The sequence below is a fragment of the Tamandua tetradactyla genome, chromosome 9, assembly GCF_023851605.1.
Source record: "Tamandua tetradactyla isolate mTamTet1 chromosome 9, mTamTet1.pri, whole genome shotgun sequence".
NCBI classification, from domain to species: Eukaryota; Metazoa; Chordata; class Mammalia; order Pilosa; family Myrmecophagidae; genus Tamandua; species Tamandua tetradactyla.
Genome location: NC_135335.1, coordinates 100,496,660 through 100,524,318, shown reverse-complemented (window position 1 = coordinate 100,524,318; position 27,659 = coordinate 100,496,660). Strand labels below are relative to the sequence as shown.

Here is a 27,659-nt window from a genome sequence, read left to right as displayed (position 1 = left end):
TGAATCTAACTACCACAACAAGTGATTACATAAAATGGCGCTGCAAAGCAACTTGTCACCAATACCGTGATTGGGTTGGGGGTGGGTGGAGGGTTGTTAAGAGGAAATGATCTGCAGAGAAACTCCTCTTGGCGAATCCTCATGGCTACCAATTATTTGTGCCCCACATTTAACCATCTTGCTAACTTTCTACACCAGGGGCTCAAACATGTCTCTTTCAAGTAAACAATATCTCATACCCAACTTACTCCCATCAATTCTTCACATGCTGTTTTCCCGCCTGGAAAGTTCTACTCACTCAAGTGTTCAAGACACAGCCCTCCTTTCTTTAAGAATTCTACTTGACACTTCTGAAAAGTCCGACAGAACTCAGTGAATTTGTATCACTTAAATACTTTAGCAACTCCTCCTCTTAAATACTTTAGCAACTCCTCCTATGTCACATTGACTTCTGTACACATTGGCATTGTACTTATAAGTTTGTTGTGAAAAGATCTGTCTGCGTCGTTTTCCTTCATCCTGTTATTTCTATTAAGTAGAAGTTCTTCCATGATAAGCTCTAGCTCTTCTTTCTCTATAGAATCCAGGATCTTGTCACTTTAACAGCCACATGGGGGGCAAAACAATTACTCTGGAGTTAAGGAAGGAAACTCTTCATCCTTACTACTTATTGTGGATTTTGGAAAAGTTATTTCATCTATAATTCTGCTGTGAGATTTCAACATATTAATCATGGGGCCTAGCAGATTTCTTAATTTTTCTTTCCATACTCAGAGCTACCAATACTAACAGGTATGTCTAAGCAGTGACACATTGGCATAGCAGGGCTAGTTGTAGTGAATAGTGAGGTCTATATCCCCAACAGCTAATTGATCTTTAATGGTTCAAGGGTTATGTGCAAGGCACCAAGCCAGGCCTTTTAGGGCTATGTGAATACACATGTGTGGCCATCACAGAGATGCAACATTCAAGAAAGAGCTCACCTGGTTGCAAGGAATGTAAGTGATAGCCTTCAGCTATCAGCTCTGTCAGATTCTACTTCAGCCTTCAAGTCTGGGTCATGCTTTTCTCTTCTCAGGGTGGCTTCCACCCAATGACGAAGCATGGTAGTAGTACAAAGGCCTGGCTATTTCTGTCCAATATGGACTCCTGTCATTGCAATCCTTGCTCTGGAGTTCTCTATAAGGCTGGCAGGGAGAGTGTCAGGTCTGTATAATCTGTTGGTCCCCTTCTGCCAATCCTTTGTCTCTTTTCATTCACTGACGTTATTTCATGCCTAATGCCATCTCAGCATTTGTTTCCTGGAGAATCCAAGATGAAACACATAGTTTCTACAAAGTCTAATGGAAGAGATGGAAATCAGAAAAAAAAGAATGAAATGGTGCAAACAGTGTGTATCATTTAACTAGAATGTTTTAGGTTGTCAATTGTGAAAATGTAAAAGCTAAGATTGAGCTCTTTAGGTCATAGGTCTTAGGGAAAGTAGGCATGCCTGTCTGGTTTACAGAGAGTTTTATAAAATAAAAAGTCTTATTTTTAAAAACAAAAGAAATGATTAGATTTCTGCTAAATTATTTGGGTCTCTGGAGTATTAACATTTAATTTCATTGCATTGGAATTCATTTCCCCATGTGTTCTTTATTGGTTCAAGTGAAATAAGAACATGTCATAAGCTATTTTGTTAAAACAGATGTTTAATTCAGTACGAATTGTTTCTTAAAGTAGCATTGAGATAAATTTGCATACCATATAATCCATCTAAAATGTACAATCAATGTTTTCTAGTACATTCACAGAATTGTACATTCAACACCACAATCAGTTCAAAAACATTTTCATCCAGTGTGGAAGTCCACTATACAGTACCATGTTTCATCTTCTGAGTTTCCTTCCAGTGACATACAGGACCCCAAACTTTCCTTTTCAACTACAATCACACTCACATATTATCATTATTAATTATACTCACTATAATGTGCTACCATTACCTCTATTTTCAAACACTTACAATCAACCTCATTGCATGATCTGCATAAACAAGGCATCAGTTCCCCATTTTCTGACTTCATTCTATCTTCTGGTAACCTATGTTCTAGATATTAACACCATGAGTTTCCTAGTTATATTTAGTTCATATTAGTGAGGTCATACAGTATTTGTCCTTTTGTGTCTGACTTATTTCATTCAACATAATGTCCTCGAAGTTCATCCATGTAGTTACATGTGTCATGACTTCATTTCTTCTTACAGCTGAATAATATTCATTGCATGTATATACCACATTTGGTTTTTTCCATTCACTGGGGACACTTGGGTGGTTTCTGTCTTTTGGCAATTGTGAATAATGCTGTTATAAACATCAGTGTGCAATGTCTGTTTACATCCCTGCTTTCAGTTCTTCTGAGTATATACCTAGTAGCAGGATTGCAGATCCTATGGCAATTTTATACTTAGCTTCCTGAGGAACCACCAAACTTTCTACAGTGGCTGTACTATTCTGCATTCCCATAAACAGTGAAATAAGAGTTCCAATTTCTTCATATCATCTCTAACACTTGTAGTTTTCTCTTTTTTTAATAGTGGCCATTCAAGTAGTATGAAGTGATAACTAATTGCCACTTTGATTTTCATTTCCCTAGTAGCTGGTGATACTGAACATCATTTCATGTGCTTCTTAGCCATTTGTATATCCACTTTGGAAAACATGTCTTCTCATGTCTTTTACCTGATTTTAAATTGGGTTGCTTGTCTTTTTCCCATGGAGCTGAGGCACTCTCTAAATATCCTGGATAATAAACTCTGATCAGATATGTGGTTTGCAAATATTTTCTTCCATGAGTAGGCTGTCTTTTCACTTTCTTGACAAAGTCCTTTGAAGCCCAAAAGTATTCAGTTTTGAGGAGGAACCACTTATTTAATTTGTCTTTTGTTGCTTGTGCTTTGGGTATAAGGTCTAAGAAATAATCTCCTATCAAAAGATCTTAAAGATACCTTCCTACATTTTCTTCTAGATTTGTGGTTCTGGTTTTTATTTTTATATTTTTTAAAATCCATTTTGAGTTCATTTTTGTGTAAGGTGTGAGATTCTTTCATTCTTTTGGATATGGATATTCAGTTCTCCCAGAAGCAATTATTTTTGGAAGAGACTGATCTGTCCCAGTTTGGTGGACTTGGCAACCTTATTGAAAGTCAATTGACCATAGATGTCAGAGTCTATTTCTGAACTTTCGATTTAATTCCATTGGTCAATATGTCTATCTTTATGAACATACAATGCTGTTTTTGTACCATGGTAGTTTTATAATATGTTTCAAAGTCAAGAAGTAAGAGTCCTTCAACTATATTGTACATTTTGAGGATGCATTTGGCTATTTGGGACTCCTTACCCTTCCAAATAAATTTGGTAATTGGCTTTTACAATTCTGCAAATTAGAATTTTGATTGAGATTGAATTGAATATGTAAATCAACTTGGGTAGAACTGACGCCTTAACAATATTTAGTCCTCCAATCCATGACTGCGGAATGTTCTTCCATTTGTATAGGCCTTTTAAAATTTCTTTTAGCAATGCTTAGTAGTTTTCCGAATACAGGTACTTTACATCCTTGGTTAAGCTTATTCCTAGACATTTTATTCTTTTAGTTGCTATTGCAAATGGATTTTTTCCCCCTGATTACCTTCTCGGTTTTCTCATTACCAGTGTATCAAACACTACTGATTTTTGCATGTTAATCTTGCAAATCACCACTTTGCTGAACTTGTTCATCAGCTTAAGTAAGTTTGTTGTAGATTTTGGGGGACTTTCTATATATAGGATCATGCCATCTGCAAATAGTACAAGTTTTACTTCTTTTTTTTCTGATTTGGATGCTCTCTATTTTTCTTTCTTGCCTAATTGCTATAGTTAGAACTTCTAGCACAATGCTGAATAACAGTGGTGATTGTGGGCATCTTTGTCTTGTTCCCCATCTCAACAGAAAAGTTTTCAGTCTTTCACTATTGAGTATGATATTAATTGTGGGTTTTTCTTACATACCCTTCATCATGTTAGAAAGTTTCTTTCTATTTCTATTTTTCAATGTGTTTCTATTAAGAAAGGGTGCAGATTTTGTCAAAAGCCTTTTCTGTATCAATTGAGGCAATCATCTGGTTCTTCTCCTTTGATGTGCTGATGTGATGTATTATATTGATTTTCTTGTGTTGAATCACCTTTGCATACCTGGGATAAAACTCACTTGATCATGTTATATAATTATTTTAATGTGCAGCTGGATTTAATTTGCAATTATTTTGTTGAAGATTTTTGCATCTATATTCATTAGGGAGATTGGCCTGTAATTTTCCCTTCTTGTACTACCTTTATTTGGTTTAGGTATTAGGGTGATGTTGGCCTCATAGAATGAGTTATGTAGCATTCCCTCCTCTTCAATTTTTTGGAAGAGTTTGAGTAGGATTGGTATTAATTCTTGGAATGATTGGTATAATTCATCTGTGCGATCTGATCTTGGGCTCTTTTTGTTGGAGGTTCTGTTGACTGTTTCATCTCTTTATGATTGGCTTGATAAGATCTTCTATTTCTTCTAAAATCAGTGTAGGTTATTTGTGTGTTTTCAGAAAACTTTTAATTTCACCTAAGTTGTCTAGTTTGTTAATCAATTAATGTCTACACTACATCAGCAAATCAAAGAAAAAGAATCACATGATCACCTCAACTGTTGTAGAAAAGGCTTCTGACAGAATCCAGCATCCTTTCTTAATAGAAACACTTTGAAAGCTAGTAACAGAAGGAAACTTTCTCAAGTTGTTCATAGTATCCTCCTAGAGTCTTTCTTATTTCTATGGGGTCAGTAGTAATATTCCCCCTCTCATTTCTGATTTTATTTTTTTTACATCTTCTTTCTTTTTTTCTTTATCAGTCTAAGGACTTGTCAATTTTGTTGATCTTCTCAAAGAACCAACTTTTGGTTTTGTCGATTCTCCCTATTGTTGTTGTTTTCAATTTCATTTATTTCTGCTCTGATCTTTGTTATTTCTTTCTTTCTGCTTGCTTTGGGATTAGGTTGTTCTTCTTTTACTAGATCCTTAAGGTGTGTAGTTAGGTCTTTGATTTTAGCTTTCTTCCTTTTAAATGTAGGCATTTAGGGCTATGAATTTCCCTCTCAGCATTGCTTTCACTATATCTCATGTTTTGATATTCTGTGTTCTTGTTTTCATTTTTAAACTTGTTTTATTGTGAAATATGACATATATACAAAAGAGCAATAAATTTGCAAGTACATTTTAACAAGTAGTCACAGAACAGATTTTAAAGTTTCATATGGGTTACAGTTCCATGTGTTTTCATTTTTTCTCCTAGCTGCTCCAAGGCACTGGAGACCAACAGAAATATCAATATGATGATTCAGCAGTCATACTCATTTGTTAAATCCTATCTTCTCTGTTATACTCCTTCTCTTCTTTGTGAAAAATAACGTATATACAAAAAAGCAATATATTTCAAAGTACATCACAACAATTAGTTGTAGAATAGATTTCAAGAATATGGTACAGGTTACAATCCCACAATTTTAGGTTTTTACTTCTAGTTGCTCTAAGGTACTGGAAACTAAAAGAAATATCAATATAATGACTCAGCAATCATACTGATTTGCTACACCCTAGCTTCTCTGTATAATTCCACTATCAACTTTGATCCTTCTCTCACTCTGGGCATAGCCAAAGTACCCCTAAATTCTAACTTTTTCATGTGGAAGGGGCTGTCAGTAAAATGGGACAGGGACATAGAATTAGTTGATGTTCTGGAGAGGCTAGACCCTCTGCATTTCAGGACTTATCTGGTCCAGGGACCCTTCTGGAAGTTGTAGGTTTCTGGAAAGTTACCCTAGTACATGGAACCTTTGTAGGCTCTTTGCTGAATAAGGATGGGCAGGAATGGTTTTGGTTGGGGTTTGGCAAGTTATGGTAGGTAGTAATGTCTAACTGAAGCTTGTGTAAGAGTGACCTCCAGGGTAGCCTCTCGACTCTATTTGAACTCTGTCAACCACTGATACCTTATTTGTTCCAATTCTTTTGGTATCGTTGATCCCATGGTGCCAGGACCAAGCTCATCCCTGGGAGTCATCTCCCATGCCACCAGGGAGACTTTCACCCCTGGGTGTCATGTCCCATCTAGGGAGAAAGGCAATGGACTCACTTGCAGAGTTGGACTTAGAGAGGCCACATCTGAGCAACAAAAGAGGTCCTCCAGATGTGACTCTTAGGCATTTCTCTAGGTTGGCCAAGCTTCTCCACTACATACATAAGCTTCACAAAAGTAAGCCTCAAGATCAAGGGCTTGGCCTATTGATTTGGGTGTCTGTAATGTTTGGCAAAGTATCTGGGCTTTCCCTGGTAGTAAAGTTTAATAGTTCCATATTTTTTCAAGGGGCTTTGTTGATACAATAGTTTTTGATTATCTGCTTAATATACTTTGGGATGTATCTAGGCATTACATTAAGCTATACAGGGTTAAAGGCCCTCATTCTTATTCTGGATTCCCTGTGTTTGGATTGTTTAAATGATCTATCCAGACAGGTTGAGTTAGATTATGTGCTACAGAAAATTTAAGTTCCGGACAAAATAAATCTTCCTTTGGTTTCAAAGAGTAGGTGAAGTTCTGAAATATAGACAAAGTCTTCCTCTTGTTTTCATTTGTCTTAAGATATTTACTAATTTCTCTTGCAGTTTCTTCTTTGACTCACTGATTGTTTAAGAGTGTGTTGTTTAACCTTCACACATTTGTGCATTTTCTCATCCTCCTCTTGTTGTTCACTCCAGCTTCATTCTACTATGATCAGAGAAAGTGCTTTGTATAATTCAAATCTTTAAAAATTTATTGATCTGTTTTGTGACCCAACATGTGGTCTATCCTGGAGAATGATCCATGAGCTCTTAAGATGAACGAATATTCTGCTGTTACAGGGTATATATGTCTGTAAGGTCCAATGCATTTATAAAAGTATTCACATTCTCTGTTTCCTTAGTGATTCTCTGTCCAGATATTCTATTGATTGATGTGAGTGGTATATTGAAGTCTCCAACTATTATTGTAGAGATCTTATTTCTCCTTCAGTTTTGCCTGCATTTGCCTCATGTATTTTGGTACATTAACATTTATTAGGTGCATATATATTTGTGATTGTTATTTCTTCTTGATTGATTGTTCTTTTTATTAATGTATAATATCTTTTATCTCTTATTACAGCTTTGCATTTAAAGTCTATTTTGTCTGATTTTAGCATAACTATCTCAGATTTTTTTATATATTGTTTGCATGGAATATTTTTTTCCAGCCTTTCACTTTCAACCTATTTGTATCATTGACTCTAAGTTGAATCTCTTTTAGACAGCATATAGATGGAACATCTTTTTTATTATTACTCATTCTGCTAGTCTGTATCTTTTGATTGGGGAGTTTAATTCATTAACATTCAATGTTACTGTAACAGCATTATTTATTTCAACCATTTATCCTTTGGCTTTTATATGTCATAAATTATTTTTATCTTTCTTACTCTTTTAGTTACCTTTACTGAAAATCTTCATTCCTATACTCGCTTCTAAGTCTCTCTCTCCCATCCTTTCCTTTCAGCCTGCAGAACTCTCTTTAGCATTTCTTATAAGGAAGGTCTCTTATTAACGAACTTTCATCTTCTGTTTATCTGTGAATATCTTAAACTTCCTCTCATTTTTGAAGGATGGTTTTGCTGGATAGAGAATTCTTGGCTAGCAGTGTTTTTTAGTATCCTGAATATATCACTCCACAGCCTTCTCACCTCCATGGTTTCTGATCAAAATCAGTCTTTAAGTCTTTTTGGGCATTCCTTGTGTGCCAGTTTAAAAATGTTATGTACCACAGAAAAGCCATGTTCTTTAATCCTTGTTCAATATTGTTGGGTGGGATCTTTTTTATTGTTTCCATGGAGATGTAACCCACCCCATTGTGGGTGGTAACTTTTAATTAGATGGTTTCCATGGAGCTGTGACTCCATTCATTCAAGGAGGGGTTGCTTATTGGAGCCCTTTAAGAGAGAACCATCTTGGAAGGAGCCCACAGAATCAACATAGCCCACACAGAGACCTCTGGAGATGCAGAAGGAAAATGCCCCTGGGTAAACCATATGAAACGAGGAGAGAAAGCTAGCAGACATCACCATGTGCCTTCCCACCTGAGGGAGAAACACCATACTTCATTGGCCCTTTCTTTGGAGTTATCTTTCTCTGGATGCCTTAGTTTGAACATTTTCATGGCCTTAGACCTTTAAACTTGCAACTTAATAAATTCCCTTTTAAAGCTGTTCTGTTTCTGGTATATTGCATTCTGGCTGCTTACAAACCAAAACACCTTATATGTGATGATTCACTTTTCTCATGTTGCTTTTAGAATTCTCTCCCTATTTTTCACATTTGATACTCTGGTTATTAGATCTCTTGGAGTAAGTCTATTAGGATTTATTTGGTTTGGAATACATTGCACTCCTTGGACATGTATATCAATGCCTTTCATAAGAGTTGGGGAGTTCTCAGCCATTATTTCCTCAAATATTCCTTCTGCCCCCCTTTCTCTTCTTTTCTATTTTTGGGACACTCATGACATGAATGTTCATGTGCTTTGTGTTGTCAATCAGTTCCCAAAGACCCTGCTCATTTTTCCCCATTCTTTTCTCTGTCTATTCTTTTGTCTGTTCAAATTTAGATGTTCTGCTTTCTAGTTCACTGATCCTTTCTTCTGCCTCTGTTGTTGTTTGCCTCTAATGTATTTTTAATTTCATCTAATGTGATATTCATTCCCATATGATTATTTTTCTTTGCATCCTTTCCAATTCTTCTTTATACTCAAGCAGTATCTTCTTAACATCCTTTATCTTTTTAGCCACCCCTTGAGCTGGTTTAGATGATTTGTTTGAACATCTTTGATTAGTTTTCCCATATCCTATATCTCCTCTGATTTTTTGAATTGTCTTTCACTGAACCACATCTTCCTGTTTCTTTTTATGGCTTGCTATTGTTTGCTGATGTTGGGGCACTGGATTATCTTGGTGAGTTTATTCTGAAGGTTGGATTCTCTCTTTGGTCAAGGCTTCTGATGTTGATTGGCTTTGTACTAAATCTTTTCTTTGATACTTGGTTTTTATTGCCCAATCAGGGCTGGGCCAGGCACCCACAGAGGGGCATACACCAGTTCCAGTGGGCACCAGGGATATGATAAAGTAAAAATGCAAAAAATTCACTAATTCCTCTCCCCCAGGGTGCACTTTTTTGGGTTATCTTGGTGAGTTTATTCTGAAGGTTGGATTCTCTCTCTTGTCAAGGCTTTTGATGTTGATCGGCTTTGTACTAATACTTTTCTTTGATACTTGGTTTTTATTACCCAACCAGGGTGGGGCCAGGCACTCACAGAGTGGGCACACACCAGTTCCAGTGGGCACCAGGGATAGGATCAAGTAAAAATGCAAAAAAAAAAAGGCACTAATTCCTCTCCCCCAGGGTGCACTTTTCTGGTCTGTCCAGCACATGGCCCTCTTCACCCAAAATCCTTTTATATGTCTTCCTGGAGGTGTGCTCTACACCCCAGCCAGCAGATGGCAGGCTTTGGCAACCTATTCTCTTCAACTCTCAGAAGGCAGGCTAATCTTAGCTCTTTGACTCCAATCAATGGCTTAGCAGTGCCAAGTCTGATGGGGTGAAATTGTAGGTAGTAGCAGTCCAGCAAAAAGCTGGAATAGGTAGACCGTGTCCCACTCTGCTCTTGGGAGAGTGCACCCCTACTGCCCTTTCATTCTGTACATGTCCACCACTAGGGACAGGAGGCTTTGAAGCTTTCTGCCCCAAGAGTGGGGGTGTAGGGGCTGAAGGGGCTAATTCATGATCCCTCAATCTCCAGAGCCCCAGAACAGCTCTGGACAGTTTCTGCCTGGGACCCCTAGTTGTTTTTCTGGGAGAGAAGTGTGCTCAGCCTCTCCCAAACTGACCATCTTAGATCCTCTCCATGTATCGGTTTTTAATATTTGGATTTTAAAATCAAATTTGTTTTCCAGTATGAGTAAGCAAATGGCAACATGGATCATCTCTCTTCCTAAAACACTCTTCTTTTATTAAGAATTTTTCTGTTTTTGAAATGTTAGTTGAACAATGTGTGGCTTTTCATGAAGATGGTACCAAAAATGAAGAAGGAAGCCCCCGCCCCTCCCAAAATTGAAGGCACAGCAAAGGGCTTGAAAGCCAAGAAGGGTACTGAAAGGTGTTCACAACACAAAAAAATATATTTGCACTTCACCCACATTCTGCTGGCCCAAGACACTGCATCAGAAGACAAATATCTCAGAAGAGCAGCCCCAGGAGAAACAAGCTTGACCACTATGCCATCATTAAGTTCCTCCTGACCACTGAATCAGCCATGAAAAAGAATGAAGACAACAATACATTTGTTCTCATTGTGAATGTCAAGGCCAGCAAACACCAGATCAAACAGGCTGTGAAGATGCTTTATTGATATTGACGCGGCCAAAGTCAACACTCTAATTAAGCCTAATGGAGAGAAGAAGGCATGTGTTCAACTGGCTCCTGACTATGACACTTTGGGTTTTGCCAACAAAATTGGAATCATCTAAACTGAGTCCAGCTAGCAAATTCTAAATATTAGTTTTTGACCATTAAAAAAAAAAAGGAAACGTAGAACTCTGTATTTTATACATGATAATTTGCAAACCTACAGCTTCTCTAATAAACAAAGTTGAAACAAAAGAAACAGTGAATATTTTACAATCCCTTGTAGATACATAGTTGATTCATCTGGTTTACTATTCTGCTTTTTTTATGATTGTTATCAAGTAGGGCTTAAAACCTTGGTTACTGAAAGACTTAAAAGGAACATGGCATTTTATTCCCTCTTATAAAGGATAAAGCAACTTGGATGTTTATCCCACAGAAGGTTCAAATCCACCATAATGCATTGTCTAATTAAATATGTTCAGATCTTTTATCCTTCTCTAATAGAAATATTATAAATACTGGAATAGAAACAACTGACTAATAGAGTTTGAGTTGTGCAGAGGGGTGAACTAATCATATTATGAAAATCAGATAAATAAAATTAAAGGAAGGAAGTTAGTCTAGATAAATATTATGAAGTGGAAAGTTTAGCCATGGACAAGGAAAGAAAAGAAATGAGTGGAGATGATCTGATGGAAAAGTTAATATTGATGTAATCAAAAGAAATGGAAACCAAAAGTAAAATAGGAGATGACACACTATGGGAAGAAGAACACATGAGAAATAGCTGGACTGTGTAGAGATGGAAAGGACTTTAGTTGCTGCATCTGAAAGTTTTAAGTTATCAAATTCGTTTGAAAGTTGAGAGGTTATCCCCAGTTTTCTGATGCCAAGTCATTAATGAATTATTCTTGTCTCTGGAAGAATGGAAATATTTACTTTTTCTTCATATCATAAGATAAATGTTGCAGGTTGACTAATGGCCCCCAAAGATATATAGGTCCTAATCCCAGGAACCTGTGAATGTAACTTTTTATGGCAGAAAAGACTTTGCAGTGTGATTAAATTAAGGATCTTGACACAAACGGGTTATCTGGGTGGGTCCTATATACCATCTAGTCTCCCAGAGGTAGAGGGAGATTAGACTACAGAAGATGAGAGGGTAGTATGACCACAGGGGTAGAGATTAGAATTATTCCTCAAGTCAAGGATCGTTGAAGCCAGTAGAGGCAAGAAGCTGAAATCCAGATCATGACTCAGTCTGAACTTCTGGCCTCTAAACTCTAAGAGGATAAATTTATGTTGTTTCAAGCCACTAATGTGTTGTAATTTGTTACAGCACCAACAGGAAACTAATACTGTCAGCAGTGCAGTGCCATGTCTAAGATGCTAATTAAACTTGGGGACATACCGAAATGAATGCATAGCTTCATGATACTTGGTGTTTATAAGGTCTAATCACCTTTTCCTAGTATAATTATTTACTCTTGCTTTAAATGGTGAATTTTCATTTTAAGTGTCTTTTGTTGCTGTAATACTCCAATACCCAGCAAATCCTTTCTGGGAGAAAAAAGGATAAGTCAGTGAACCTGGACTATAGATCTCTAGATCTGGAAGTAACCCTTAATTGTTCAGTGATTAGTCTAACTCTATTCTATAGCTGTGTAAAGAGAAGTCCAAAAGGAATAGGTGACTTACCCAAACTCATATAATTAAGTAGCAGCAGAAGTTTATCATGACTTCAGGCCACTGAGCTTTAAAGAAGAGATGTATGAGACTTGAGCATCTACCTGTAGAAGAGAAAATAGGTTTCATTTGACATAGAGATATTTTAAATTTTAAATTTTCTAACTACAAGAGGTCCGGGAATTGAACCTGGGTCTCCTGCATGAAAGGTGATGATTCTGCCACTGAACCACCCATGCCAGAATATCTTAATCTTAATTCTAATCTCTAACTTTGTTCAATCTCTTCCATTTAATAATCACATACTGTTAGCAGCTTTATGTGGGAGCACTCTGCTCCAGTAAGGCTCATCTCCTAGGAGATAGTCGAATTTTGTTTAGGTTTAGGAAGTAGAGGAGGGGTCAAGAAGAGGTAAAGAAGGGGTAAAGCAGAGGTGGGGGTTAAGGCAACCCTGAAAAATAGGGACAGGGCTCAGAAGAGAATTTGAAGATCATAGGATTTACAGGAGGCAGTAAATGAGAAAAGCGCCTGAATGACTTCTGCAGAAGTCCATGTACAGACACCTCCATTTTTCTGAAAAAGGGGTGTCCATAGTTTAAGAGTGATTCTAATGAAAGACATGTCGCTTAGCTATTAAGGAATAATATACTCAAAGAATGCAAGGATCAAAGAAGATAAACACTCCCTACTTTGGAGTTTGGAGTAGGGGGAAAGAAGACTATAAGCTAATACAAAAATGAGTATTAAAAAGCATTTTAAGGGTGGGCCACAGTGGCTCAGTGGCAGAATTCTCACGTGCCGTGCTGGAGACCCAGGTTCAATTTCTAGTGCTGACCTATGTTAAAAAAAAAAAAAAGTAATTTAGCAATTTCATTTCTAATAATTTTTCATAAGAGTTTCATATGGTGAAGTTAACATATTAGGTCAACGTGCATGACCCAAAACTAGTAAAGACAGTGTTCTTCTGTAAGTTAATATATTCATCAAGCAAATGAACAACAAAAAGACTTTATGGAAATAGCCACTAAGATATTGATTTGGGGGCATGGTAAAATTTAGGGGACCAATTTGTAAAAAATGCAGTTCTGTTTTTGTTTCCTACGAGTGACATTTGAACAAAAATCTGGTTAGCCAGCCATCTTTGCAGAATTGTAGAGTATGGACTGTCAACAGAGTTTCCCCTTACTTTTGACAAGCAGCATAGATGGCCTCGTTCCTCCGGAACTGTGCAATACCATTGTTCAACAAGTCTATACATGTTTTCCTATGCATTTGGAAGAGGGGCGTTCTTTTTACGGAGGGCAAAGGCAGGACTAGATTAATGATACCATGTCTTATTCAAGACTGCAGCTCATTACTTGGTATATAGTGGAGTAGGTTGAATGAATGCATTCTAACCTCTGTACACTCTCTTTAAAAGCATGCATTTGAGTGATTACAGTTTTTGCTATCAAACCTATCAGCTAATACCACCATTTCATGTAGTATTATCTATTATTAGTGGATAGTGTATTATCTGTTCATACCAACACAGTCAAGTTAGTCTCTTCTCTACACAAGGATGGATCCATTAATACCCTGAAGATTAAAACCTAATTTGAAAAACTGGGCTCCATATAGAGTTCTGAAGCATCAGGTTTTTTACCAAGACACATTTTGAAATGTAATACACAATTGTTAAAATATAAACTTGCAACATATTAAATTCCCCTTTTTAAGAGCTGTTGCATTTCTGGTAAGTGGCATTCTGGCAGCTTGCAAACTAGAACACCTGCTTTGAACTGTCTAATCAGATGGTCAAGTGTGACCCTTGTCATGACAAGTGCATGGTCTGTTGCATGCTTTACGTGGAGATGCCCAAGGACATGAATGCCACCATTGCCACAATCAAAAAGAAGCGTACCATGCAGTTTGTGGACTGGTGTCCCGTGGGTTTCAAGGTTTGCATCAACTACCAGCCCAACAGTGGTTCCTGGGGCGGGGCCTGGCCAAAGTGCAGCAGGCAGTCTGCATGCTAAACAACACCACAGCTGAGACCTGGGCCTGCCTTGACCATAAGTTTGACCTCATGTATGCCAAGAGGGCTTTCGTACATTGGTATGCGGGTGAGGGTATGGAGGAAAGGGAATTCTCCCAAGCCCGAGAGGACCTGGTTTCTCTGGAGAAGGATTATGAAGCAGTGGACACAGAGTCTAGGGACGGTGTGGATGAGAGGGAGGAGTTCTAGGGGGTCCTGGCACCTGCAGCATCCTGTCTTCCCAGTTTTGTATCTCTCATTCCACTGTTTTCCCCACCCCTCTACAAATACAGTGAATGTCTCAAGTGAAAAAAAAAAAAAAAAACTGGTGTAGTTCTCATTTCTCCACTGAATGAACATACTCAGGTAGATTAGATAACATACCCAATACGTCATATGGCTCAACAACCTTAAGCCCTCTCTAAGGAGCTATATTCCTTTCAAGGTTAGCTGCAGAGTTAGGTGAATGCCACTGTTTTCTAACAGTAGAATTGCATTGGTAGCCTGAGAAATCTTATTGTTTGGAAATTCAGTACCTGGGAATACAAAAAGGGAAGGTGCAAAGTTGGGGGAAAATAATTCAACTTCAATCCCTAAATCAACATTTGAATACATTTAAAAACCCAGAAAGGTTTTAGCTAAAGAAGTTGCACTCGTGAAATATTATTGTATGGAAGCACTAATTATTAATACAAGTGAGAGCAATTTCTTCATTCTCCTTTCTCCTTAAACCCTGGAAGTTACCCAATCACCTGAGCCTAGTAAGGTAGGTGTGTCTGGCACTTATAGTTATTCAAAAGGCTGAATCTTCAATTACAGCCTCGAGAGTTCTTACTCGGCTTCTTGTCAGACTCAGGCTTTATCAGCTTAGCGTACTTTTGAAATCCAACTCCAATTCCCAAGTTATTCACCAGGAAAAGCACAAGTCTCAAGTCCCTCTGCTCATAGGTACTTTCACTTCTTCAAGTAACGCGGGCCATAGTACATGACTCGGGTCTTTTCAGAGAGCTTCTTATGCTCCTGCTAAATTTTATACAGGGGCATTGGATTTGTAATCAGTGTTAAGTGGATTCAAAGTGTTGAAAGAATTCTCCTTCCCAGTGTTTGGGAACTGCAACTGACTGTACCAAATCTCCAAACTTTTTTTTTCTTTTCAGGAGCTGGGAGTTTCTGATAATACCTCGTCTCCCGAGTTGCTCCAGGCTGCGATGGGAACGTGTGTGCGCCCCCAGGGGCATCAGGCTGACGTTGCTCACCTTAGCAGTTTCACGTGATGAAGGTGGGAGGGGTCTTTCCGCCCCCAAGTCAGGTGGAGTTTTGTCTGTTCACGAAGAATGCTCCTACACCCTTCTTGTCCCTGCAGTATGTCTCGTGGCCTCAGAGCCTTTAGGAAAACGCTCCTGAGAGAAACATTAAGTGTCGGCGACTACGTTCCTCCCACGTTAAAGTGCTTGCTTCTACTGGGGGACTGCAGCCCAGGGTTCTGTTCCCTCTACCTAATCTGAGGCTACAGGAGCACACAGCATTCAGGCGGCAGTATCTGGCGATTTTCCGCTTTTTCTACGCTCGTTCTTCCGCCTGCGCCTCCCCAGCCCACGCCCCTCTAGCTCATAGACACCTACGGCCTCGCCTCTCCCGCGCTTCTCACCAGCCTTCAGCAAAGGCCTGCCTTTTATAGGCACCTCAGCCAATGAGTGCCCTCCTTTCCCTCTGCTCTCCCGCCTGGCCAATCGCCGCGCCCCTTGTGTAATCTTCGGCTCTTCGGCTGCTCTCGGCTATTTTCGCTGTTGCTGGCTTTTCAGGGGCTGATCGCTCGCAGTCAGAGACGCTGCTTTTTTTTCCGGGTTCGGAGCCGTTCCGGATGCTTTAGGCTGCCGGATGTCTGATCTCCGGATAACTGAGGCGTTTCTGTACATGGATTATCTGGTAGGTGCGGGGCAGGGGTGGCGTGTCGCCTCTCAGATCTCGGCGTGCCCTATGTCCCTCCGCCTTGAGGAACAGCCTTTTTGCTTTCTTTCTTTGGTATGGGATGCCTTTGGGGTTCTTTCTCCTGCAGCGGCGGTAGAGCTTGCCCGGGGCTTGGAGAGGCGGCAGCCGGGGCAGCAGCGCAGCAGGGCAGGGGGGTGGTGGAGCCGACAGGTAAAGGTGAGGCCGGGGCCAGCCGGGCTGCCGGGCTAGGGCAGCGCTGGGGCTGTCCGAGAAATGGGGCTGCGGGCGGCGGGGCGTCCGTGGTAGGTTTCTTTGCTTCTCCGCAGAGGACTTTTCTTTCCCGGGAAGCCGGAGTTTTCTGCTTTCCCTTCAGGACTCCAGGTACTATTAAAGAGCCATAACCAGAATGGCTCACTAAGTGCCCGGCAGCCCCAGTCATTTGGTTGTTATTAGATCTCTAAAGCTATGACCTCGGTCGCGGCAGGGTTTTAAAAGCACATTACCATAAACGAGACTGGACTAAACTACATCGCCACCTGGCCGGAACAGGACTGTCCCGCCGTTCAGGTTGCGGGTGCATGCCGCTGTGCACGGGATTGATCCTAGCTGTTCTTCTAGGCCAGGCTTGTGCTGAGTTTAGGTGGGAAAAGTGTCCGCACAGAGTTGGGACCTGGACATTATTTTGAAAGTGGATTTGTATATATGTTTGTGGAATTATGAAAGCGTCGTATGTTGTTCCAGCGATTTCATTTCCCCAGAGTTGCATGTTTGCGGTTAGAGGGATCCTCATTCTTACACTGGCTGTGTTCCCATACAATTTCCATGTTTACCTTCCAAGCTAGAACCGCTATTGCAATGCAGAGTTGAAGTGGAGAGTTAAAACATTGACCCTCCTGTCATCCCCTGGGACACATGCATTGATTTTCGACTGCGGATTGGCCTGGCAATTCTAGGAGATTCGCCAGTGCCTTCTAGGAATTACACTTAAGACTGTGAAATGCTTTAAATGAAAGACTGTGAATGCTTTTCTGATAAAAATGCGCTGAAGGAATTCTGATTTAGTAATTTATTTAGGCTTATACATTAGTTTACTTGAAGAAAATGTTTCCCCTAAAGCTTCATGGCTTGGTGATCTTGTAGGAAAGGATGGTCATTGCACTTAATGCATGTAGTGAATAGAGCGCACTAAAAGAGCCAAAAATTCTGAGTTCAGATTTTGTTTTGTTATTCTGTTGCTGATGGTAGTAACTTCCTCCATGCAGCTCACCCCACTACCTTTAAGGGGATTATCTGATTTGGAGGGTACTTGATTATGCGGAGTGCCATATAAATTAAGAAACTTGCCAGATAGATCCCAAACATTATTTTCTAAATTGGACAAATGATTAATTTGTAAACTGTCTTGTAAGATACAGTATGTTGATTTTTGTCTTGCAGTATGCCTAAATTAAAGCCCAGTAGAATTACCGAATATGAAAGGATGACATTGCCTATAATGTTGAAAGCTAATTTTGGGTATTTAATTAAATAATTCCTGAAAATAAAATCAAGTGATTCTGATCATTTTATTTTCTTTATTTACTGTGTGTGTGTTAAATCTACATATTGCCTCACAGAGGCTGTCTTTAAGTGCAAATGCACCCAACATTTAGGAATAGAGTAATGGAAATACTGGTTACTCAGGTTAATCTCTAAATGGGTGTAGTCTAAGGAAAGGTGGGTGGATGAAGCTTTGTGGAGCTCAATGTTACCCTAAAAGCAGATTAATTTCTTTGCCAGTTTAGGGTCAGTTTTATGTCAAAATCCGTGGGCCTTCTTGTCTTATCTGCCATGTTTCCCTACATACTAGTTTTGCTTTCATAATACGAAAATTATTATTCTGTTACTTTAACTTTGCTTTTTAATAAATTCACAAGTGCAGTGAAACAGTCCCATAAGAAATGACTAACATTGCTTGGGTTATCACTGAAAGTGAGGAAAATATTTTAAAGCAAACAGTTCACTTTTATGAGGGTACTACATATCCTTTATCAAAAGATTAAAGAAATGCCAGAGACCTGGGTTCGAGTCCCAGTGCCTGCCCATGCCAGGAAAAAAAAAAATAAATAAAACCTTTAAGCATTAAGACCTATTTTTGCTGAAACTAAGACTGGAAAAATAAAAAAACAAAACTCAGCTCTCCTGAGGTGGTCGTTTTGTATAACTTTCAGAGAAAAGGATGTACCACTCATCATTCATTTCTTCTTCCTTTCAGAGTGACTCCTTTGCTAAGACATTATCCTTGTATGGCATTTATTGAAAACTTATTTCCAAAAAATAAAAATCAATTTCTTTGTGTCTAGGATCTTATTTTTAGAATAAGTCAATTCTCAAGCTCCTTTATGTATTCCTCCCCCACTCCATGTTCCTTTTAATTCTAAGTTTGATTCTTCAGAATTTGCTAATCTTGAGGACGAGATTAAATGTCCAGTCCATGCACTTGACAGGAATCATTGGTGTGTTGCCTTTTCTTTCTTTCTTGTTTTAGTCGTTTTTTACTATCTTCTTGTTGTTGCTATTGGAAGCTGGAAGAGGGAGCTGTGTGTGTGCATGTACTGTCCATTGTTCTTTCAACTGGATCTTATCACCTTTTTATGTGGAGGAGAGTGGAAAGGAAGAGAAATGAGAGAAAGATGGAGATGCTATTTTTAACAGCTTTTAATAGGATTAAATTATTAAAGCAGATGAAGAAACCTCTCATTTTAGAAGTTGCTGATAATTTCTTATCTTAATTTAAAAGAATGTTCTCAGAAGATAGGCAAGGTAAGGGACAGTACCTTCATATTTAAGACAAGGTTTTTATTCACTTCAGTTCAGGGAAATAAGTGGTTACTTACTAACTGTAAATAAATATAAGTATCACCCAGTGCTTCACATGGTTCCTGGCAGGTATTCAGGCCCAGAATTCATTTATTGCACTGAATCAGTATGAGATGGGAGGGACAATTCTACTTTTCTCACCAGTTTCTAAACAAGACAAGATAAAATCTGTTTGGCTTAGGTATTTTGTTCTGGGGAATGCAGAATGTATCTTTTACTCTTAACTTTAAGATTATCAAGATGTGGTTTATTTAACCTGGGTGGCAATTGAAAAATAAGTCTCTGTTTTCCATTTGATAAGGGACCTCCCTAGGAAGGCCACACATCTTTTTTCTCATCTTTTTTCAGAGTGGGGTTTATTGACAATGTTCATATCTGTCAAGTCTATTGGTAAAGGTTTTGCTGCTGTTCCAACAGGCAGGACCAGCATCTGGCTCCACCTCTCTTCTGACAGGTAAAGCTATTAAGATGGTGTGCAGAGCTTTTGCATAAGGTAGAAGAAAATAGTTAAGTTACAATGAAAGAGGAAAAACATGTCCACCAGGTTTTCTTGAAACATTGGATAAGATCAACTTCTTGGCTCCTTTTAGTTCAAAATTTTCCCTTTATTTTGACTTGTCTGTGTTAAATGGTTTAGGTTTCAACTCGTTCCCCCCCCACACTTCTGTCATTGAAACAGCAGCAATAAAATTTATGGTTTTAGGCTACCCCTTAAATTAGTCTCAATGTATGGAAAAATAGGGAGTATCAAACAGAAAATCATAAAACTTTCTTGAAGATTAATACCTCTAAAAATAAGACCTCACTCTGATATTTTCATTAATTCCTCTGACAGGTATTTACTCATCCCTGCTTTATGCATGGCCCTAAAAATCTTGGAGGATGAGCCCCAGCTGTGATGCCCTCCTTGGCTGTAGGACTGGAAGGCTGGTGGCTATAGGGGACCTGTTTGGCAAGACATGTTGGGTAGAGCACACAGGGGAGGATGGCAGCTTCTGATGTACTCCTTTGCTTTCTAGTACTTATCTCTTATTTTATGTTCCTTTGTTTTATTGTCATTTAAAATGCAATTAGACTTGAGGATGGGACAACTAAGAATTGCTTGATTAATCTTGGGATGCTAATTGTCAATTAATGAATCATTGCATTTATATTTTGTGTTTGTGATTTAATAAGGCCAGGCTTCTAGATTTCTTTGCTTGTATTAACTGGTGAACTTGGCCTGGTTTCATGGCTATACACTGTACCTACCATCATAAAAATTAGTTTGTCAGTGGGGAAGATCTGGTGAGAGAAGATGGATGGAACAGCGCAAATCCATCGCTATTCCTAGGATTCAAACCACCAACCTACCAAGAACAGAAACCTGTGATGTAATACAAAGGGAGGATTCATTGGTACATTGTAAAGAGCCTGTTTGAAAAGAAGAGTGAAGGCATGCTTGTGATTTTAATGATGTTCAGTATCTTAAAAGTGTGCTGTTTTTAACTCTGAATGACTGTGAACCTTTACGAGTTATATTTGGTGTGACTGACTATAAAATAATAATATGGGTTGACCATTTTAAAAGCTGAACTTTGGATTAGGCAGAGTCACATTTAATATTCCTTTATTAATAAATCATAAGATAAAAAATAAAGTGAACACAATAAACAGTGATTTATCAACTATGGCGTTCACAGCAAAAAAAATGTCTACCCAAATCCATCTGCATCTGCAAAGGTATGGACTTTGGTTTCTGACCTTGTGCTGGCTTCCATTGCTCCAGTTTGTAGAGTGAATCCGAGTGAATGACACACAGGAGATGTAATTCATGTCCGTCAGGAGGTATAGTCTGAAGGCTGTTTAAACCATGCATTTGCTGGCAGGTGGGCAGTGTTACTGGTGGGGGGAAGGCATGTGGGGTAAGCCTATGAGTTACCATTTGGAGGGTAGAACCAGTTAATATTTATTGAGCACTTACTGTTTGCCAGAAACTATCTTTAAATGCTTACCACATGTAATGGCATTTAAACTGAGGCTCGGAGAGGTACACAGCTAGCAAGGAATAGCTCTGGGATTGTGGTCCCAGACCCTCCTTCTTCGCTTCCTTCTACCTGGGAAGTTGAACTCCTTCTCATTTATGCTGGGGCAGAGCCTCAGGAGTTTAGTGCTAAAGTTGTTGGGATGCAGTTGAAATGTTCTTGAACAGGTACAGAAAAGTGCTCCTTAACCACTGCCCATGTTAAAGAAACCAGGGGCCTTGATGCTCCTGCACCTCCAAGGACTCAGCTCTGCTAAGTGAATGACTATTAACCAGGAGGTTGGGTAGACGGACAATTGTGGTGTCCCGAGCCTCCTGCGCCACCATATCCTAACTCTGGTCACTGAGGTGATCATCCACATCAAGTGACCACAATTGGGATTCCAGGCATCCCATTACCCTCAGCCCCCTAGCATCCCTTCAGGAGCATGTCCCTGCCTGCCACAAGCGCCAGTTTTCTTTTAAAGCTGTCACTGAGACTCGGGATCTATTTGTCTGTTTGTGTTAAATGTGTTACACTCTTTTTCCAAGTGGCCCGAGAAGTGGGGCAGCACTAGGCCCTAAGCAGCCTTTTGCTTTTGGGCTTCAGTTGGGCAAAGTTCCCTGATGATCTTAACTATAAAGCCTTTTTTTTCCCTGAGGCAGCCTGGAGGGAAGGAAAGGTTTTTAGGGAAGGTCTGATAATGGCATTATAGATAACAAAAAGCTATAATTTCCCCTGATACTTCCCCCAAATCAAATTAATGATGTCTATTATTTTGGAGCCTGCAGTCTCCTTTATTAGGCAGTGGCTCTCTCCCTCACATCTCTTCCAATGCTTTAAGTGTTTAGATGTCTCTGAGTAGCCCAGTTCTGGTTAATCCTCATTTCTGAAGGCCTGCAGAGTTTTGGGGCATGTTAAAAAAGGGTGCAAAGTAGACTTCATAGATGGGTGACCTGTGCAGACGTACAGAACCCCGTGCTCGGAAGAGCTCCATGCTTGATATAATGCTCTGTGTTGACATCTTGAAATCCTTAATAATTTTTAAACCAGGGACTTCTCATTTTCATTTTGCCCTAGGCCCTGCAAATTATGTAGCTGCTTTTCACTTCTAATGCTAAAAACATGGGGATGCCCCTTGGAAGACACCAGGCAGTGACTGTCCTCTGGATCTGTAACCTGCTTCAGTGCAGGGTCCTGACCATCTTGAGCACCATTTTATTACCAGATTCTAGTCTGGTCTCTGGTAAATAGGAGACTGTGTACCCTGTACTGTGCACAGCGTTGTACATGTATAACGTAATCTAAGCTTTCTGACAGTCAACAGTTGCGTTAACCAGATATTACAGATTTGCAAAAGACTTACACCGTTACAGAAGAAGAAACTTGGAGCTCTGAGAGGCTGAGTAATGGCTTGGATCCTCATAACCAGGGCAAAGCCACGGCTAGGGTATGAGTGTAGCTTGTCCGATCCCATATCCATGCTGTAGGCATCATTAGGTACTGCTTAATAACAATAATTCTTGAGAGGATGAGATATAGTGGCTGCACGGATCATAGATACATGCTGGAAGTTGAGGGGTTACTTGGTTGTACCCGTCACCTCCTTACCTGAGGGGGGCCTCTTCTGGGAGCTCTGTAACAGTTCAGCGTCCACTGGGGAGAAAGCATGGGTTTGTACCTTGTGCTCAGGTCTGCTCACTGACTTTGTTTTCATTGTTTTGCCCACTCTCACCTTGACATTTTTGTATCAACCTTGGTGTTCTGTGTTCGGCTCCTTGGTTTACAGCCAAATACACCTACATGATTTTGATGGTAAGTAACTGGAAAGTTTGATTTGCTGGACGATCTCATTTATCAGGTTCCTTTTTACCCAGATTTGCTGGAAACCATTGTGACCTCTGGACTGCTTCTCTCAGGGTTGAGGATTTATTTTTTTAGAATTGTGTCTGTGTTTCCCAGAGAGATATTTGTGGATTCTTTCTCTGGCCTCTCACTCTTGGGGCAAGGGGATAATAATCTGGAGCCATCCCAGGTCCAATAGTCGTGGCACATAAGGACCATAGATTGTTACTGATCAATCTAGACATGGAGTCAGGAGCTAAAATGAAATATAATTCTTTTAAAATTTTATTTTTAATTATTATAAGTCTTCAGAAAATAATGTAACAGACTCCTTTGTATCTAACACCCTGATTAAACAGTTGCTACTATTTTGCCATTTTAACTTAAAAGCCTTTACAATCTTTTAAAAGGAAATGGAATTTTAAGGATTCAACTAAAGCTTCCCAGCTCCCTCCATGTTTTTCCCCTTCCACCTTTCTTAACAACTATCCCAAAATTAGAGGGTATAGTTTTCATCCATGCTTTTGCCTTTTTATTATTTCTTTATGTTTATATAAACAGTGTATAGCATTGTTTTGTGGACAATGGTAATATACGGTACTTATCTTTTTGAAACTTGCTTTTTCCCCCTACTTAGTGTTTTTGAGATTAATAAATGTTGCTGCATATTCATGTGTAGATATTTGTTTTATATGTCTGTTTGGATATTGCCATTTTTATTATTTTATGTAGAGATTTTAATTTAGACTTTGTGAGATGCTTACGGAAGGAAATAGGTATTGATTTTGAGACATGGTTTTGTGTGTGTTTGCTAGTTATGGCTAACATGAATCATGTAAATCTTTAATAGAATATTATTATGTACACTTCAGTCTTTATTATGATTCCTCAGTTTTCCAGTTTACAGCAGTCATTTTCTAATTATATTAACACACATGTACTGAAAGCAAAATTGTTGCCTGTAGATGGACTGAGATTATTTTGACAACATGCTTATTATTAAAGTAAAAGCTTAATGAAGGAAATTTAGAGAAGAGAGCAAAGAAAAAATATATCTAATCTGGCAACCAGTTAACATTTTGGTATATTGGCCTGCAGTCTATATGCAGACTTACTCACTTACATAGAAAAATCAGCCTGGTATTATAATGACGATAAAGTTTTGTGACCTGCTTTTTTTTTTAAGAATTCAAACAGCTTTTCTAATGCAAAATGAATTTTCTGCACTATACTGATAACCAGGATTTGCTTAACTATTTACCTTTTCATTAAATATTTTAGGATTGTTCCGTTTTTGGCTGTTATAAATAATGCTGCAACAAACATTCCATGTAAACACTTTTGTATTTTTTATGGCAGTGTATTGTAAGGACAGTAGCTCCATAGTATTTTAATAGATCTTATCACAAAAAGGGTTCCAGTATCAAATATGTTTGGGAAACTAGATCGAACAAAGTTAAACAACTCTTTTAGAGCTTTTAATATGCTAAAGTACATGGTAACTCTGTAAAAGAGAGATTACTACATTCACTACTCGCATTCTGAAGCTCTTAATATTGATTAAATGATGTGCTTAGACCAGTGCCTGGACATAATTAACCACTGTTTGATAAATCAAAGTTAGGTAATAGTAAATAAAGATGGTGATAGTGATGATATCAATGTTTATTGAGAATTTGCCATATTCTGTGGGAAGAACGTCATATGCATTCAACATTTGTGTAGTCATTTCAACAACCCTTTGAGAAGTAGAGGCTATTTTTCCTGTTTATGGTTGAGGAAACTGAGAGTTAGAGACAATTGAGTAATCACAATTGCTTCACTTGTTAGAAGGCTTGGTGATCTTCCATATTTTTAATCTGGGCATATTTTTATTATTGCCGTAGATAAGAAAAAAGAACTGAGTTTGAAGTCCTGAATCTGGGTGCCAGGTATTTCACTTATTATCTCTGTGATAATTTCCCCAAATCTCAGTCCATCGCAAAATGGAAAAATTAGAGGTATGTTGCAAAATATTCATAAATTTAATTAATCAAATTAAAAAATGTGAGTTCATATCTTTCTAACATTTTGTGAATATTAAAATATCATCTTTATTCTGAAATGATAGTGAATGGTTGTCTTCCCCTTTCTTAAAATGCTATCACTGGCCAGAATGAAAAGAAGACAATCACGTGTCAGTCCTCAAGTTTTCAAGAATGTATCTATTTATGTATATGTGTATGTACATAAGTACGTAGAATATACTTGTTTCTAAAACTCCAAATACTGGGAACCTGGTCTAAGACAAATGACCTTCAGCCGCAATTTCCTCATTTGCAAAATTCACATGCCGTCAGAGTCACTGTGATGATTACTACTGATAAAAGCGTAAATACTTGATAAACTGTAAAGTGCTTTTGAAAAAAATCGCTTTATAACCTTTATACTGATTGTTGTAAGAGTTTATATAACTCAATATATGGTATCAACAGAAGGAGGGCAAGTGAGTCTCTCTCTCTCTCTCTCTCTCTGTCCTTGGTTTTTCCCCTCTCATCAGAGAAACCTTGGGAATCCACCCCACCCCCAAATGGCAATGTACAATGTTATTTTGTGAAATAATTTTAATAAAATTTATATGGGAACACATTCTTTCTTGTACATTTTAAGAGCTCAAGATCAAAAAGTTGCCCTAAACCTTGGACACAATCTATTTTTTTGTTCTGTTCTTTAAATTAGCCATATTTAAAATAATATGCTTTCTCCAAGCCCCAAAAAGAATGTAAAGGTTAATTTTTACCATCACTTAAATATTTATTCCTTCCTTTTTTCCCCCTCTCTAGTTCAGAAAGTTTTAAGGTGGCAATTGTGGTTATTAATGATAGGAGAATCTTATTTTCTGTAAAATAAAAAACACTTTAAGATAGGATTTTTTGAGGGTTGAAGTAATGTGTATAAAGTACTACTACATGAACATAAGGTGGTATATAAATCTAATGTGTGCCCATCTTTTTTTTAATTAAAATTTTATTCACCCAAATAAATAGTTGTTGTCTTTAAAAATTGAGGTATAATTTATGCACAAGTCTTAAAGATGCACAGCTAAATGACTTTATATATACCTGTATCTTGTAACCACCCCCAGATGAAGATATTAAAAATTTTCAACACTGCAGAAGGTTCACTTGGGTACCACTCCTAGGCAGTATTCCTACAGATTAGTTTTGCCTGCTTTTGTACTTGACATGAATGGAATCACAAGTATGTGTATTTTCAGTGTAATACCTTTTATTCAGTATTGTTGTCTGATTCATCTGTTGTTGTGTGTATCAGTAGTTTGTTCTTTTTCACTGCAGTGTAGTATTCTATTGTATGAATAGACTATTACTTTTTTTTATCCATTCTGTTGTTTATGGGCATTTAGATTATTTCCAGTTTTGGGATGTTTGGAATAAAGATGCCACAAACCTTCTTGTATATGTTTTTGGCTTAAATGCGCTTTCCTTTTTGTTAGGTATATATACCCAGGAGTGGAATTGCTGGGTCTTAGGGTATATGTATGCTTAAGTTTACTAAAGACTGCCAAATCTTTTACAAAGAGGTTGAACCAATTAGACTCCCATCAGCAGTGTAAGATAATACCGGATACTCTACATCCTTAACCAATATTGTCAGTCATTTTAACTAGCTATTGTGATATGCCTATGAATTTCACCAGAAATTTGGATAAATTATTTGGCAATATTCTGGAATTCCTACATTATGTTCTTCTGTTGTAAGATTATTTTGAAAATTCTGGTATTGCTGATAGAATTTTAAGAGGTTGTATAGGTGGCACTTTACTATTCCTGCCTTCACGACCAACTAAGTATGAGAGTTTGGACAAACCAGTCATTTTCAGTTTCTTTATCTTTAAAGTTAGTTAGACAATCTCAAGTGTTTCTTTTATTTAAAAATTTTGAGTAAAATTAAAAAAAATTGTCACTCATCCCTTGTCCTTCCTGGAATAGCTGTCTTTCCATTTTTTTTTAAATTCCTAATTCTATGATTTAAGTGATAATCAAGTTGCCTATAAATACTTGATTTGTCATTCATTCACTCAGCCACACTGATTTTTTGGTGCTGTCCTGGGCATAAGAGGTACACAAGAAAGATGCGAGCTTGCTTTCAAGGACTTTACAGTCCGGTAGAGATGAAAAATAAACAATAACATTTTAAAGTAGCATATTCTATCTAGAGGAAAGTAAAGTTTACTAAGAGAGTACATGAATGGGAAGCTAACTTAGGCTTGGGTGCTGGAGAGAGCTTCTCAGAGGAGTCTTATTTATTTATTTGTTTTTTTGTAAAAAAATAACATATATGCAAAAAAGCAATAAGTTTCAAAGCATACTGCAACAATTGGTTGTAGAACAGATTTCAGAGTTTGGTGTGGGTTATAATTCTACAATTTTAGGTATTTTCTTCTAGTTGTTCCAAAACACTGGAGGATAAAAGAAATATCAATATAGTGAGAGAGTAGACATACTCATTTGTTAAATCCTGTCTTCTCAGTTATAACTCAACCTTCTCCTTTGATCTTTCTCCCAATCTTTAAGTATATTTGGGCCTTGCCCGTTCTACCTTTTTCCTGTCAGAAGGGGCTGTCAATAATATGGAATAGGATGGAGCTAGTTGATGTCTGGAGAGGCTGACCCCCCCCACCCCCACCCCCCCCCACACACACACAAGTTTCAGGACTTACCTGGCCTAGGAACCCATCTGGAGGGTGTAGGTTTCTGGGAAGTAATCATAGTGCATACTAGAATCTCAAG

The 27,659-nt window shown here is 38.3% G+C and overlaps 1 protein-coding gene and 1 long non-coding RNA gene across 4 annotated transcripts in view; one reads left to right on the top strand and one right to left on the bottom strand.

The window, feature by feature from the left end:
* Positions 1 to 822: 822 nt before the first annotated feature.
* LOC143646231 (uncharacterized) lies at positions 823 to 15,865 on the bottom strand. Its single transcript, XR_013157401.1, has 3 exons — positions 15,490 to 15,865; positions 12,229 to 12,320; positions 823 to 1,340 (listed from the first exon to the last, which is right to left on the bottom strand). It is a non-coding gene; the product is annotated as an uncharacterized LOC143646231 (long non-coding RNA).
* Positions 15,866 to 16,004: 139 nt separating this feature from the next.
* ARL15 (ARF like GTPase 15) overlaps positions 16,005 to 27,659 on the top strand; it is a 500,112-nt gene continuing 488,457 nt past the window's right edge. For all 3 annotated transcript variants that reach the window (XM_077117135.1, XM_077117134.1, XM_077117132.1), the window contains exon 1: positions 16,005 to 16,159. In XM_077117135.1, the coding sequence (XP_076973250.1) occupies positions 16,112 to 16,159 (48 nt within the window). In that variant the 5' untranslated portion in view covers positions 16,005 to 16,111. The remainder of the gene's footprint in view (positions 16,160 to 27,659) is intronic.